This window comes from Lynx rufus, unplaced genomic scaffold (assembly GCF_022079265.1).
Source record: "Lynx rufus isolate CCGP_SWC_20201006 ecotype Redwood Valley unplaced genomic scaffold, mLynRuf1.p SCAF_12, whole genome shotgun sequence".
NCBI lineage: Eukaryota > Metazoa > Chordata > Mammalia > Carnivora > Felidae > Lynx > Lynx rufus.
Window position 1 is genome coordinate 26,426,444 of NW_025814826.1, and position 16,225 is coordinate 26,442,668.

A 16,225-nucleotide genomic window follows, 5' to 3' on the forward strand; every position below is an offset into this window, starting at 1 on the left:
GTTAATTTGGATATTTTTAGAGTGGCAAAAGCTTGATGAATTGTAGTGACTTATACATTATCTAAGTTATTTTGGTATATATATATATATATATATATATATATATATTTTTTTTTTTTTTTTTTTTTTTTTTTTTACTTTTCAGCCCAAATTGTTTCTTGTGAAGTAAGATTAAGAGATCAGTGCAAGGGAACAACCTGCAATAGGTAATGTTTATCCTTATTTTCAAAATTACCTGACAAAATACAAGTAATATTTTTATTTCACACTAACATTCAGAGAAACTAAATTTTGGTCCTGATTTCTTTCATCTAGATATGAATGCCCTGCTGGCTGTTTGGATAGTAAAGCCAAAGTTATTGGCAGTGTACATTATGAAATGGTAAGTATAATAAATATAATGATTTTGGAACAGGATCTTTCTATATAAAGTTTGATTTTTTTAATGCAAACATAATGATTTATATGAAGTATAGATATTTTGCTCAGATATGTTTGTTTAATTTAAAGTCATTTAAGTAATAGCTAGTCATGTCCTATGTAGCAATCTTAGTGTTTTAATATTCTTTTCTCCCTTCCTTTTTCTCTAAGCAATCCAGCATTTGTAGAGCCGCAATTCATTATGGCATAATAGACAATGATGGTGGTTGGGTGGATATCACTAGACAAGGAAGAAAACATTATTTCATCAAATCCAATAGAAATGGTGTTCAGACAATTGGGTAAGTACCCAAATGACCTTTTGGATGAGATGATTTTAAATCTTAATAATGAGTTGACAAATTCTTTTAGAACAAAGCATAGAAGAATTTATAGAGAAGTTTGGTAATTGTCATTTCAGCTCACTTCAGCTGTGTAATTTCAAAGACAAAAAGGAGCCAAAGTATCTAAATTCAACGTTGAACATTTTCTGCTTCTAAAGAACATGCTAAATAAAGCTCCACATTTTCTGGAGTTTCATTGAGGATGTATAGATTTACAGTTATCCCTAATGTAAAGCAACAGATTTTTCAGCTATAAAATAAAATAGCTCAGAGAAGGCTAATTGTTTTGTGTACTTTCCTGCCCTGTTTATGGAAAATGGATTATTTCATGCAACAGTAACTTTGCTAATAAGATAAACTATATTAGTAGGTAAAAGAGAATTTTGAAAAGTTCTCTAAAATGTAAATGTATACTATGTACCTATTGTCCATCTAAATGTAATTTAACTCAACATAAAAGCATTAACTTTTGAAATGTTTCTCATATTAAATATATGAAACATATTATTTTAGAGCATTGCATATTTTGATATAAACTCTATACAAGTTAGAAAAATGTGGCCTTTTGAAATAACTTTGTAGTGTGTTTCTTCTGTGTAAAAAATAAACTTTGAACCTCATATGGAATTCCTTTTCTTAGGATGTATGACATAGTTTCTTTCCTTTGTTAACTATACAATTGCGTGACTCCACAGTGGAGGATTCATAATGATAAGAAAGAATTTATTAAAAACTCTTGAAAATTTGATGGAATGTTATTCTATGTAAATAATTTTGTTCAAAGGCTTTATGGATGGTTTTCAGTGCTTAGCAATCTCTCTTAAGCAAAAGCTGTATAGAAGCATTTATTGATTGGCTTATTAATTCAGTAAAATGTATTAATTACCTTCAATGAATAACAAAAGTTATGAGCTTCAGTAAGCCAAACATTGGGTGTTGGATTCAAGAAAATTGATCCTATTTACTTTTTTTTGTTTGAACTTAATTTTTGTTTATTACAGAAACTTGAAACATGAAGGGTGTCTCCTATTAAAATACTATCACAAATAAACTTTATCTTTTGTAGTAGATATTTTTTTGAAACTCTGGGTATAATTAAGCCAATTAAAAATTTTGATATATAATGGAATACCTATTCTTCTATCCTGCTTTTTAATGATGCATACAATAAGGAGGAATTCATTCATCGTTGACATTTTACTAGGTACTGGGGGAACAAAAAAATGAATAACACACATTCCTTTTAGGTATTTATGATCTAAAAGTCTTTCTATAACGCTACTTTGTATTTACCATTGTGAGAGTTTAAATAGTTCTGTTCAATGGTGACAGGGAATTAGTATAGTTAGAGTTTTAATTTTAATAGGAAACAAATATGTAGATATAAATCTATGTGGCTTTTTGCTATTATCTATATGTTTTTGAGATTAGTCATGAGAAGAGATCCTCCTCTAATATCAAGAATGATTAATTTGGTTCGTATTGATTTGGTTCATACTTGAAGTTAATATGGACTTAACATAAAATAGATGATGTATTCTTATACTACAGCTTATTTAGATATTTAAGTAAGAATGTTTAAGAAGAAACAAAGTATTCATAGACCGAAAAAATACCAGAAATTATGTTGATGATGATGCATCTAAAAAATGATTGACATTTTTATGTTCTTATTTTCAGCAAATATCAGTCTGCTAATTCCTTCACAGTCTCTAAAGTAACAGGTTAGCACTTTTTTAAACCTTATTTTCTTACCACCCTGTTGCATGTTATTATTGCCAAAGAGTTGCTTATTGTCTTGTGTTTTAATTCTTCAGTTCAGGCTGTCACTTGTGAAACAACTGTGGAACAGCTCTGTCCCTTTCATAAGCCTGCTTCACATTGCCCAAGGTAATGTTTTCTAAATTGTCTCATTATTCTTGACCAGTGAACATACGTGGATTGGGCTTTTACTCTGTGATAACTGTTTTTGCCTGGACTTCTTCTGTCTCCAGGATTTGAAGGGTGTATGGTCTTGTGAATGGATAGAATTATCCATTTATAATTGTGGTCTTGAACTGCGAAGCAAAAGGGAGCATGGTTCATCACGAACTCCCTGCTCTCCAGACACTCCTAGTGTGCTTTCTCCAAACGCTAGAGTGCTTTTGTCTGTTCCATAATACCAGGGCTGTGCGTGTATTCTGTATGTTCACATATCTTAGTCTGCCCAGGCTGCTGTAACAAGATACCATAGACTGGGGGGGTGGGGGGGAGGTGTAAAAAATAGAAATTTATTTTCACGTAATTCTGGAAGCTAGAGACGAGATCAAGGTGTTAGCAGTTTTGGTTTCTTCTGAAGCCTCTCTCCTTGTTGCCAGATGGTACCTTCTCTTTGTGTCCTCACAAGGCAGGGGAGGTAGGTTGAGAAAGACAGAAAGAGAGAGAGAGAGGAGAGACTCTCCTTTCTTGGGATCAAGGCCCAACCCTGATGATCTCATTTAACCTTAATTAACTCCATAAAGGCCCATCTCCAAATACCATCACAATGGGAGTTGGGCTTCAACATATGAATCTGGGGGGACACAAACATTCAGTCTGCAACAAGTCATTACCACTGAAACTATAATGACACACATATTTTTAAGTATTTCCATCCACTTCCTAAATTAGATAAATCTAATTGAGATTGGTATGTCAAAAAGCCCATCTTCTGCCTTTCTTTTATTTTTGTTTTGTATACTGTCTTTTTAGAAACTATAATGGAGTTTATCTACTATACACTAATGAAAGAGTGCTTCTGGGGCGCCTGGGTGGCTCAGTCGGTTAAGCGTCTGACTTCAGCTCGGGTCATGATCTCACAGTTTGTGAGTTCGAGCCCCACATCGGGCTCTGTGCTCAAGCCTGGAGCCTGCTTTGAATTCTGTGTTTCTGTCTCTCTCTGCCCCTCCCCCGCTTGCACTCTGCCTCTCTCGTTCTCTCTCAAAAATAAACATTAAAAAAAAAAAAAGAGTGCTTCATTTATCTTGACCACGCTAAGGTGAAAATTGTTAGAAGTATTATGGCTATAAGTCCTAACTGTACATAGGAAAAATGAAGAAGGTCTTTTCATATCTACTCTTATTTCTATCCATATTTCTTCCATTAATACAAGGAAATCACATATTAATTCCAAGAACCAATACTGAGATTTGAGATAGAATTATAATTGATAAACTGTAGTTACTAAAAAACTGAAGGAGCTCACTTTTTATGGAAAAGTTTATTTTGGAAAAGCTTCATTGCTTAGCCTTTTATTTTTAAAAAATTTTTTAATGTTTATTTATTTTTGAGAGCATGAGTGGGGGAGGGGCAGAAAGAGAAGGAGACACAGAATCTGAAGCAGACTCCAGTCTCTGAGCCGTCAGCACAGTGTCTGATGTGGGGCTCGAACTGACGAGCTGCGAGATCATGACCTGAGCTGAAGTCGGACGCATAACCGACTGAACCACCTAGGCATCCCTTCACTTAGCCTTTTAAAACTAAGGTAATGTTTTACTTAAAGAATAATATTGGTTGTTCACAAGGCAATAAAAGACTGTGATGATGTAAGAAGTGGGTACTTCTTGGGGCACCTATGTGGCTCAGTCGGTTAAGCGTCCAACTTAGGCTGTCATGATCTCATGGTTTGTGAGTTCAAGTGCCGTGTCAAGCTCTGTGCTGACAGCTCAGAGCCTGGAGCCTCCTTCAGATGCTGTGTCTCCCTCACTTTCTGCCCCTTCTCCACTCATTCTGTCTCCATCTCATAAATAATTTAGAATTATCCATTAATAAATATTTATGAAATACCAACTATGTACAGTATAATGCTAGGCCCTCTCAGCCATGTGACTAGGCTGTGAGGACCAAATAGTAAGGATAATCCTGATAGAGTATTCCAGCATAAAGCCTTCCTCTAGTAGATGCTAAGTAAATGGCAATTTTAATGTCTGTGGCATAAATTTATAGTAATATTGTTCCAAAATAAACAGAAAATCACTCAAGTAGACTGTTAATGCATTTTTCCTGTTTCTTTGGTTATTCCAGAAAGGGAAATATTGCCCCAAAAGAAAAATTCTTCTAGTTAAATTTTATCTTTTACTGCTACCAACGTAACAAATTGGTAGAAGTAATGATTTATACATAATTTTGACCTTACGTAGTCTGGAAATTCACCCTTCTGTTTCCTTTTAGAGACTACTGAAACAAAGGGTTGTCTTTTCTCATATAAAAATTTTAATAGTTTCATAAATTATGTTATAACACATTATTTATATGACAGTTTATAACTTTTAGGGAACCATGTGGTTGGTACATCTGTTTCAGAATTTCATATAACTTAAATAAGTTGAGACATAAATCTTTTGGGGAGAAAATGCCCAGGGCAAATAAACGAAAGGAAATTAACTCAAGATGAGCATGAAGAAACAATATTTACCTGTATAGTTGTGTCCTTGAGAGGTTCCATAGCTGATAGAAAAGACCCAAATAAGCAATCTCTATGATTCAGTACCATAACCTTATAAGTATCATGTGTTTGTGTGTGTTATTAGAAATCTTTTTTTCTGGCCTGGGGATGACACATGGAGGGGGAGGGCAGAAATCATATCATGCTTAACATGTATCTATAAATAATTAGAGCTTTGAAGCCTATTGAATGTCCAAAATGTAAAAGCAGGTATCACTAAAATGTTGATACATTTTTATTCAATGCTTATAAGTAAATTGTATATAAAAGAATGTTTACCAGGTCACTGTCTACATTCTTAGTAACACATAACAAGGTGTTATAACCAGAGATTAGAACACAATCAAGTAAAAACCTCCTTCAGTCTGTCTTTGATCTGAACTTGCCTAAGTAGAAACTATCTCAGTTTGGAGCTACTCACCTTGGTCTTCCACAAACCAAGTGCCAAATATGGTCAAGGTAGAGCCAGCACAGTATGATCCTAAGGGCTGAGCACCTATTACTACCATAGGATGGGCAGTGAATGCCCAACTGTTCTCAAAGACACATAGAAAATTTCACGTTCAATGGGGACAACTTTCCTCCTATAGAAACCCCCAACAGCATCTTTTATAAAAATCAACTCTTTAAAGTTATAAAACTCATTTATTTATATTTAAATGCTTCTGGTTTAGATGCTATAAGAAGCATATATCCTCTAAAATAAACAGTATTATACAGATTTTAGAAATAAGAAATGCAGCTATTTCTTAAAAGCTATCTTAGGAAGGAGTTGCTTCAGTTGGTAAAGGTAGTTGCAATTGAAGTATTTTTAGAATACTTTGGGGAAGGGGCCCCTGACTGACTCAGTGGGTTGAGCCTCTGACTTCAGGTCAGGTCATGAATTCACAGTTTGTGGATTTGAGCCCCCTGTCAGACTCCTTGCTGAGAACTCAGAGCTTGGAGCCTGCTTTGGATTCTGTGTCTCTCTCTTTCTCTGCCCCTCCACTGCTCACAATCTGTCTCACTCTCTCAAAAATCAATAAACATTAAAAAAAGAGTTTAGAATACTTTTGGTAAAATCATTGATTCCTTCATCAGACAGTGATTTTCATGTAATCATTTTGTTGAGACTCTGATTTATTTACCAAAATGAATTCCCTTTTTTCCAGATGTAGTTTTTAATGTCCTTGATGTGTGTGTGTGAGTGTGAATCAAACCTTTTGTGTGTGTGTGTGTGTGTGTGTGTGTGTGTGTGTGTGTGAATCAAAGAGCCCATTGATTTTAAAAAAAAAAAAGTGCCACTTGATAGTTTCTTAAACTCTCAGAGTGGAGTTTTTAATCATGTGATTGATTGAACAGTGATAATTGGATCCTATGTGGAAATAAAAAGCTTTTGGAAATGTTATTTATTTTTTATTTAAAATTTTTTTTAATGTTTATTTATTTTTAAGTGAGAGAGAGATACAGCATGAGTGGGGGAGGGGCAGAGAGAGAGGGAGACACAGAATCTGAAGCAGGCTCCAGGCTCCAAGCTGACAGCAGTAAGTGTGACACAGAGCTCGAACTCATGAGCCTTGAGATCATGACCTGAGCAGCCAAAGTCGGACATTTCATCGACTGAGCCACCCACGTGTCCCTTGGAAATGTTATTTAAATGAGCTAAGCCAATCAGATATCAGTAAGGCAATAGGATATCTGGAGAAAGAATATTCCATGCTCAGAGAAAGATAAGTGCAAAGGCCCTGAGGAAGAGCCTATTTTTGTATGTTTCAGAAGTGACAGGCCAATATGACTGGATCTGGGGGAAGAAGTGGAAGAGGAGGAGGATATGGAGTCAGAAAGATAATGGGGGGACAGGATATGCAGGACTTATTGGCCATTGTAAGGATTTTTTTCATTTATTCTGAATGAGATGGAAAGCCACTAGAGTATTTGGAGCAGAAGAATGATATGATTGGTCTTGTGTGCTTTAATTCAAGTGGGAAAAAAACCAACACTGGAAGGGGCAGGGTTGGAAGCAGGGAGATCATAGGAAAGCCTATAGCAGTAAGCTAGACACCAGATGATAAAGTCTGGAGCTATAGTAACTGAGGTGTTTAGGGATGCTCTGATTTTATTTCATGGATGACCAATAGAAATTGCTGGCGGACTGAATGTAAGGTGTGAGATAAAGAGAGGGATTGAAGCTAGAATAAAGTTTTTGGCCTGAGGATCTGAAATAATAGAGTTGCCATTTATTGTATGAAGCCTCCATAAGGAACAGATATGGGGACTGGAGGAAAAGATTAGGAATTTGGTTGTAAACACCCTTAGTTTGAAACTGTTATTAGATTTTAGTAGAGATACTGAATAAGCAATAGGACACAAATTTGGAACTAGGAGGTCTCAACTGGGGATACATATTTGGAAATCAGTAACTTATAATCATAATTAAAACCATGGAATTGAAGGATGTACCAAAGATGTGAACATAGAAGAAAGAAGCTAGATGTGTGAGTCAGACAATGAGTCAGTTTTTCAAGTTAGCTGTTTATTAAATTCTACAGAAACATTGGGTACAGTTCCCAGATACTGAGAGATACAACCTGATGTGTCTTTCTGCTTAACCCCTAAATTAGAAAGCTTCCTGGTTAAGTTAGAAAATAAAAGAAACACATTTGTGCCAAAAGCTAGAAGTGGGTAAATTAAGCAGAAGCAATTGCATCTACTGCCTGGCTTCTACAATTGACCTATTTTAGAAAAAAAAAAATGAATAGGGTGAGAATGCTGTTAACATTTGTGTATGCATGTCTGTGGTCTTATGAGTAAGAATGGCTAAAGAAACCCGCTACTTAATATTTGTATATATATATATTTTTTTCAGAGTCTACTGTCCTCGTAACTGTATGCAGGCAAATCCACATTATGCTCGTGTAATTGGAACTCGAGTTTATTCTGATGTAAGTATCTTAATTTATGCAGCTCTCAGTATTCATGTATATATGTGTTTACACAATATTTAAATGTATGTATATACATTTATATATAGAAAAAGGAAACAGATTCTGTGTTGGTATACATATTCTCGGAGAAGCTAATCAATAATAACACTGAAAAACAACTATTCTTATGCAAATATGAGTGCATAATAATTTATTTTTACCAAAATTTTTGTATGTCCTGCCCATATGTTGTATCAGACACTTTTGAAATAGACCAGAGGCATCCTTCTGAAGGAAAATTCATTTTGTATTTTTATTATTTTTTTATTTTTTGAAGTTTATTCTGAAAGAGAGAGAGAGCAGAGGGGAGGGACAGAGAGAGGGAGAGAGAGACCCAAGTAGACTCCACAGTGTTAGCACATGGGGCTCTATCTCGGGAACTACATCATGACCTGAGCCGAGATCAAGAGTCAGACACTTAGCCGACTGAGCCACCCAAGTGCCCCTCATTTTGTTTTTTTTAAATCTTCCTTTTGGTTCTTCAGTATTTGTAGTGTAAACTTGATAATTAAGAGATTGTCAAATGTATGAACAATATCTTACACTGCCAAGGGAACATGTTTTTCTTTTGTTTTAAAAAATTTTATTTTTTTTTACCAGTTTTTTAAATTTAAATTTTAGTTAACATACAGTGCAATATTAGTTTCAGTAGAATTCAGTGATTCGTCACTTACATACAACACCCAGTGCTCATCACAAAAAGTGCCCTGCTTAGTATCCATCACCCATCTTGCCCATCCCCCACCCACCTCCCTCCATCAACCCACAGTTTGTTTTCTGTCATTGAGTCTCTGGTGGTTTGTTTCCCTCTCTCCTCTTTTTCACCCCTTCCCATAAATTCATGTGTTTCATTTCTTAAATTCCATATATGAGTGAAATCATATGGTATTTGTCTTTCTCTGATTGACTTATTTCGCTTAGCATAATACACTCTAGCTCCGTCCATATTGTTGCAAACGGCAAGATTTAAAGAGCACCATAAAATCAAGAACAGATAATATGTTAAAATACATCTGAAAAGAAAGCACTTCAGGGGATGTTATAATGGACAACATTACTGGGTTGGACAAGGACTCTTAGCTGGGAGGCCTTTGGTATGGACAAGTGCTTTTTGAGCCAGGTTTCAAGTGTGGGTTGGGGAATTGGATTAGGGACACATTCTAGGTGGGATGAACAACATTTACAAAAACGGGGAGATGACAGCAAGCGAGATGTATGCATAACACATAGGTTTGCTTATCTTTGAGCAGGTGAGCATTGAATCTAAAAAGGGTTGCAGCCAATTTTGTGTGAGGGGTGGGGTATCCAGCTCTTGAAACATGTAAATGGAGAGTCTGAATGCATGTTGATGAGTTTAGATTTTATGTGGCAGACATTTAGAAACCGTTACAAATTTCTAAGCCAGAGAGTTGCAAAAACAAATTCAGGAAATATACTCTTGAAGCACATATTCAGTAGAATACCATGGAAATAGGTTTGTAAAAAGAGACCTGAAATAGTATTTACCACCTTATTTCTGTTGGTGAGTTCATTAAAGTCCAGGGTTTGTTTTCATTCAGATTTACCTTTGCAATTGTTCTCCACATCTGAGTCCCTCCCAGGGTTCAGCTTTGCCCTGTACTTATTTGCAGCTTAAATGTCCTGCTGGTATAATAATTTATTAGTCCTCATGCTTTACTTACCTTCCTGTCTGTTAAAATCATGGTCATTCTTCATGTCCTAATTTATTGCCACTTTCTCTGTGGAGTCTTTTGCTGGATCTCCTACTACATGTATTACATAGCCCTTCTTTCAACCCCTAGAACTTTATTTTTTTTTTTTACTTTTAGCACTTACCTGATTCTGTTAGTGTTATGACTATTTCTCTATCTCTTTTATTATTTTGAAGTTCCATGAGGGCAACAGCCAGGCAATTGGAGCGTCATTTTTTATTAACAGTTTGATGTATGCCAACCTGTGAACAAGACAGAATTATATCCTGCCTTAACAAAACTTAGAGCACACAGTGATATCAGAAATTTAGCAAATACCTTGCACATAAATATTTGTTGAAGAAATAAATCCATAAATGTACATGAATAAGCCTATCTAGAATCTTCAAAGATTTCAGAAGAAGTTATTCTTTTTAGATTGTCCATTTAAGCACCAAACTTTAAATTTTAATCATGCCCGGTGAAAATCTTTCATAATATCCTATACCCTCTTATACCTATAGGCCGTCTATTTTTCTAGAGTTTAGGTTTTGTTAGACTTTGTGTCTTGAGATCATTTTATCTTCCTACCTTATCGGACTGCATAGGCAATTATGTATAGGAAATGATTGTATAAATCATTTTAAGAGTTAGTTGGAAATGCAAGGACTACTATTATGTGGTCAGTGCAGATTCAGAGATTCAAGCATTAACTACCAAACTCCCCCTCTCCCCCAACACACAAAATATATTATTTCTTTAAATACAAGATATGGAAAAATATCTTCTCTCTCCCTCAACCCCTCCACCTTTCTCTCTCTCTGTTTCTTTCCGTTACTACTTGTACATTTTATTGCTTTGAATTTTTCTCATTTGTTACAAGTAAAGTTAATTTCTGCATTCATTAAAAGTGTTCCACTGTTTTCACAGATAAATTCTTTTTTTCGTGATATGTTAATTCCTACAAAGTACGGGTATAAAAAGAAAATCTCTTCTGACCTTTGAACTCAAATAGGAATGCCTGCTGACTGCGTAGTTATGGGCAAAACAATAGTTTCAAAACATATTAAGTGCTTGGATTTAGTGAATGTTATATGTAAGCACTTTTATGCCTTGGGGAAAATGCTGATAATACTCTTTTAACAGAGCGAGATAAATAGTGAAACGCGTACAGAATTATTTTTAATTTCATCTGTTATGAACCATATTGGATACAAATATTAAATCAGTGAGGAACTTTAAACTGTGAATAAAATGCCTCTTCGGAGTAACGATACGAGGTTTTAGATATATGGTATTTTTTGATATAGCAAAAGCATGAGAAGGATTAAACAGCTTGGCATTCAGGCTCTCTGATCTAATAAGTTCTGACTGATGCCACAAAGTTCAGAGCACAGTAATAAAGCAAGGTCATGTAAGATGCACATGCTTATGTGAACTTAAAAAAGCACATTAAGTCACTCACATGTGCATAGAGAGAAAAATAGAACACACTAGTATGATCAGAAAAGACCCCTGGGATATGAGAGGGGATTGTTTCATACAGAAACAGTTCAAGTGTTTCATTTTGTGGGATTTCCTCAGGCTGTATTCAGCTATTGACAAATTTTGGTAGAACATTAGGATTAAAGCAAATGTTAAAATCTGGAGAAGTCTTGAATGGGGCAAAAAAAAAAAAAAAAGTCAACTTTTAGAAGTCCGTAGGTAATGGTTTTAAAAACATGGACCTGAAAAAAATAATTTTCTCTTCTGTAGAACTCCAGTTCAATTAAGAAGGTATAACTGGTACAATGTAAACATAGTGCCTCATGTCAGACCATTCAAACCAAGGTGATAGACATTGCAGATATAGGTTGGAAGCTGTGATTGTTCTTTATATTTTGCTTCATGGTTAAATTTTCTCTGTGTAGGCTATAATATTTAATAGAAGAAAACTCCCCACTTAATACACACCTGTATTTTGGAAAGGGAACTGTAAAGGTATACAGAACTACTATCTGTTAATAAGACAAAAATGAACATAAACCAAGTACAGATAATGTAACCTGTTAACATTTGGTCAGAGTGACTAGCAAGAGCTAGAATTTAAGCGATAAAAGGAGCAGGGATGCCTGGGTAGGTCTGTTGGTCAAGCTTCCAACTTTGGCTCAGGTCATGGTCTCACAGTTCATGAGTTTGAGCCCATGTTGGGCTCTGTGCTGACAGCTCAGAGCCTGGAGCCTGCTTTGGATTCTGTGTCTCCCTCTTTCTCTACCCCTTCCTGCTCATGCTCTCTCTCTCTCTCTCTCTCTCTCTCTCTCTCTCTCTCTTCTCTCTCTCTCTCTCTGTCTCTCAAAAATAAACATTTAAAAAAGAGATAAAAAGAGCAAATTTGTATCTGATTACTTACTTCCACTATAGAAAAAGCCTGATGTTTGGAAAGGCAAGTGTTTGTTAGATTAAACGGTGATGGGAGTTTACCATTGTGGCCACCCTTGAGATCTGCTTTCAGACTTGCTCAGAATTGGCTTTAACTCTGTGACTTTTGCAACATTCCTTTATGCACAGAACATCAACCTGTAACTGCTGACTATCTGTATAGAGACAGGTGCCAGTGACTTTGGTCCAACAGAAGAGTAGACTGGACAAGTTCAGCAGGAATTTCCTAATAACGGTGGGTTTTTCCTTGTTGCCTCAGCTGTCCAGTATCTGCAGAGCAGCAGTACATGCTGGGGTGGTTCGAAATCATGGTGGTTATGTTGACGTCATGCCTGTGGACAAAAGAAAGACTTACACTGCGTCTTTTCAGAATGGAATCTTCTCAGAAAGGTAAATTTAAAAATCTGTTTACATATATATTTTGTATTTTATATACTCAGAGTCTCTCTCCCTCTCTCCTCCCGTGTCTGTCTCTCTTTCTCTTTCTCTACATATACATACATACACCTTTATGCTTGCTTTATAACCAACTCACTTTATTTTTTTTTTAATTTTTTTTTTCAACGTTTATTTATTTTTGCGACAGAGAGAGACAGAGCATGAACGGGGGAGGGGCAGAGAGAGAGAGGGAGACACAGAATTGGAAACAGGCTCCAGGCTCTGAGCCATCGGCCCAGAGCCCGACGCGGGGCTCGAACTCACGGACCGCGAGATCGTGACCTGGCTGAAGTCGGACGCTTAACCGACTGCGCCACCGAGGCGCCCCCCAACTCACTTTAGTATGGGTTTGGAGTTACGTGGCTGTGCCAGTGTGTTTCCTTTGCACACTGAAATAGTTGGTCTTCCAGGGATGGGAGAATCTGAAGTACCAGAGGTGCCTGTCTCCTCCAGGCTTATAAAAATCAACATGAAAATCGGATTATGAGTCAGAACCACTCTTTTGTTAATTGTTAATAAGGAAATTTCTTTTATCCTCCTTTGGATTTTCTAGATTAGTTTTTATATGTAATTCATTCTAGGTGAGCAGGGCACTGAATATTTTTCTAATCCAGTTATATGACAAAGTATTTGATAAAAGAGTGAGTCTGATTTTCTCCAGAACCAAATTCTCTTTTTGATTGGAAGTTGGATATCTATTATGACATAAATCCATGCTTTCTGGTCATTTCATACTATTTGGTCCATTAGTATTATATATTTTTGTGGTTTGGGAAAATTCGTATGACTTACTTTATCAAGTAAGTTAAGTATCAAGTAACTTATTATCAAGTAAGTTAAGAGCACAGAACCTATAGTGATTTTTCAAATCATTTGTACCTGTACAAATAATATTAGCTCTTATGTATATTGTATGGATACAGAAAAATTTCTGACTTTTAGACATTTACTGGATTCTTCAGAATTGCTAGTGGAGGTTCCACATCTACGGTAAAGTTTCTCTAAAGGACACCAAAGGATGTGCCATGCAGGGTATCTAGATTGACTTCCACATAACCTTCTGAGTGCCATCTTTATAAAAAGACAGCTTTGCATTTACCATCTATTTTCAGCAGACCATATCAAGAAGCCATTGTTAAGAAGGTGATTTCTCTATAACCTGACTCATGTGGTTCATAGGAATAGTTTAGAGCACTAACTTATTATTTCCTAAGTCTGACAAAATTTAAATCATGTTGCTATCATACTGATAAATATTTTTAACATCTATGGTTTCAAGAAAAAAATTTAAGTTTATTTAGAGAGAGAGCACAAGCGAGTGGGGGAAGGGAGAGAGAGAATCCCAAGCAGGCTCTGCACTGACAGCGGAGAGCCTGATATGGGGCTTGAATTCACAAACTGTGAGATAGTGACCTGAGCTGAAGTCAAGAGTCGGATGCTCAACCGACTGAGCCACCCAGGTGCCCTGGTTTCAAGAAAAATTTTAGTGAGGAAATTTAATGGTCAAATCTGAAAGATCCTAGGAATGTCTTCAGTAAAATGGAAACACACACATACACAGCACTTAATACATACACATTATATATATAATATATATTGTATGATATATATAAAATAGATATGTATAAACTACATTTTTGAGTTGTAGAGTGTGATAGGCAATTTAATAAGCTAAAACTAAATGGTGTTTCATTTACCTGTCATATTTCTTATATTTATTCTAAAACTATAAGATGATATCCTGAGAAAACTGAGAATAATAATTATTTTTAAGCACCTACTATGAATTTCCCAGACACTGCTGAGCACTTTAGTAGCTCAGCTCCACCAATGGCCCGGTAAAGTCAATTCTGTAAACCCTGATTTAATAAATGGGTTAACTTAGGCTCATAAAGGTTAAATGATGTGCCCAAGCTCTTCTAACTAGTCAGTCTCAGAGCTTGGGTTCAGCAGTAGGTCTGTAGACTAAGAAATATGCATTTTTCCAGTGTATCACTGTGTACAAAGAATAAGTACACCAAACACATCTACTTTCTAGAGTACTCTGTCAGTGTCCTATAGATAAGTATGGCTTTTGATTGGCTATCTGCTTGTATGAAAAACCTAGTGTGTCTGTGTGAGTACATGTTTATGTGCACTCTTGTGATACCCTCATACTTCTTCACTCTAAAAACTCTCCTCTTTCTTTTCTTGTACGTAAATATATATGTAAAAGGAATTGCACTTGGTCTCCCTCTTAGCATTTATTGTGTTTATCTCTAAAAGCCCCTTTTTATTATTAAGAAAAACTTCATTCAAAAATGTAAAGACTTCAAAAGTTTACATTTAATTAGACTAAACAACAGTTAATGGTATTATCAACGTTTTACCTTTTAAGCATTTAAATGAAACATATCTTAACTGATATTGCCAAATAAAATATAAATAATTTAAGAAAGAATTAAATGTATGACTCTGTATCACTTTTAATTTGTGTTTTAAAATACGTTGTGTTTAAAATGAGATTGAGTGCTTGTATGCATGATTCCATTTCAGTGAAGAAATTCTTAGGACCTTTCAGATTTGACCACTAAATTCCTCACTAAAACTTTTCTTGAAACTATAGATGTTAAAAATATTAATAAGTATGGTGGCAACATTATTTAAATTTCATAGGCTTAAAAAATACTAAGTTAGTATTCTAGAGTATTGCTTAATTATCACTGTCTTCTCAACTTGCAGTTAACTTTTAACCATATTGGTCAGTTGTAAACCTGGATCTCAGTACTCCTCCAGTAAAATGGAAAAACAGCTGCCTAAGTCTGTTTTATTAGAATCAAAGGTGGTAATATGGGAAAACATGATCTGGAATCTACTAAGTTCTATATAAAATACTATTATTACTGTGCATCTTAAATTTTAGTAAACTTTCAGCTCAGCATACAACCGAGATTTAAAGAATTATGTCATTCTCACTCAGGCTTTCCAATAGCTATAAATTATAGTAGCCTAAGAAAGTTGGCCATCTGGATTCATAGAGCTGCTTTCTTGACTGTCATAAGTAAGCATGATTTATTTGGAGGATTATATGTAGAGATGACATCAATATACTTTTTGTATTTTTTGCAGTTTACAGAATCCTCCAGGAGGAAAGGCATTCAGAGTATTTGCTGTCGTGTGAAATGGAACACTTGGAAGAGGATCGTAAAGACTATTCCAAATGCCATATTTCTGAAGTTTGTATAAAATTGTAACATTACTGTACAGAAGATATCAACTATTTTCAGCCCCCAAAAAAGTGCCAAATGCATATAAATCTTGATAGACAAAATCTGTAAAAATAAAACATGGGACATTATTAGCTTCAGGAAAGGTAATGAATATGTAATGGTTTTAGAAATCCTGTGTTAAATATTGCTATATTTTCTTAGCAGTTATTTCTGTAGTTAATTACATAGTCATGATTGTTCTACATTTCACATGTTCTTTTATATGGTGCTTTGAATATGC

At 35.3% G+C, this 16,225-nt stretch overlaps 1 protein-coding gene across 2 annotated transcripts in view; it reads left to right on the forward strand.

The window, feature by feature from the left end:
* Nucleotides 1–15,896, forward strand: part of CRISPLD1 (cysteine rich secretory protein LCCL domain containing 1) — a 47,272-nt gene extending 31,376 nt beyond the window's left edge. For both annotated transcript variants that reach the window (XM_047073766.1, XM_047073767.1), the window contains 8 exons: nucleotides 146–206; nucleotides 316–382; nucleotides 592–722; nucleotides 2,445–2,488; nucleotides 2,582–2,654; nucleotides 8,072–8,147; nucleotides 12,558–12,688; nucleotides 15,845–15,896. In XM_047073766.1, coding sequence (XP_046929722.1) covers nucleotides 146–206; nucleotides 316–382; nucleotides 592–722; nucleotides 2,445–2,488; nucleotides 2,582–2,654; nucleotides 8,072–8,147; nucleotides 12,558–12,688; nucleotides 15,845–15,896 — 635 coding nt within the window. The remainder of the gene's footprint in view (nucleotides 1–145; nucleotides 207–315; nucleotides 383–591; nucleotides 723–2,444; nucleotides 2,489–2,581; nucleotides 2,655–8,071; nucleotides 8,148–12,557; nucleotides 12,689–15,844) is intronic.
* Nucleotides 15,897–16,225: the final 329 nt, after the last annotated feature.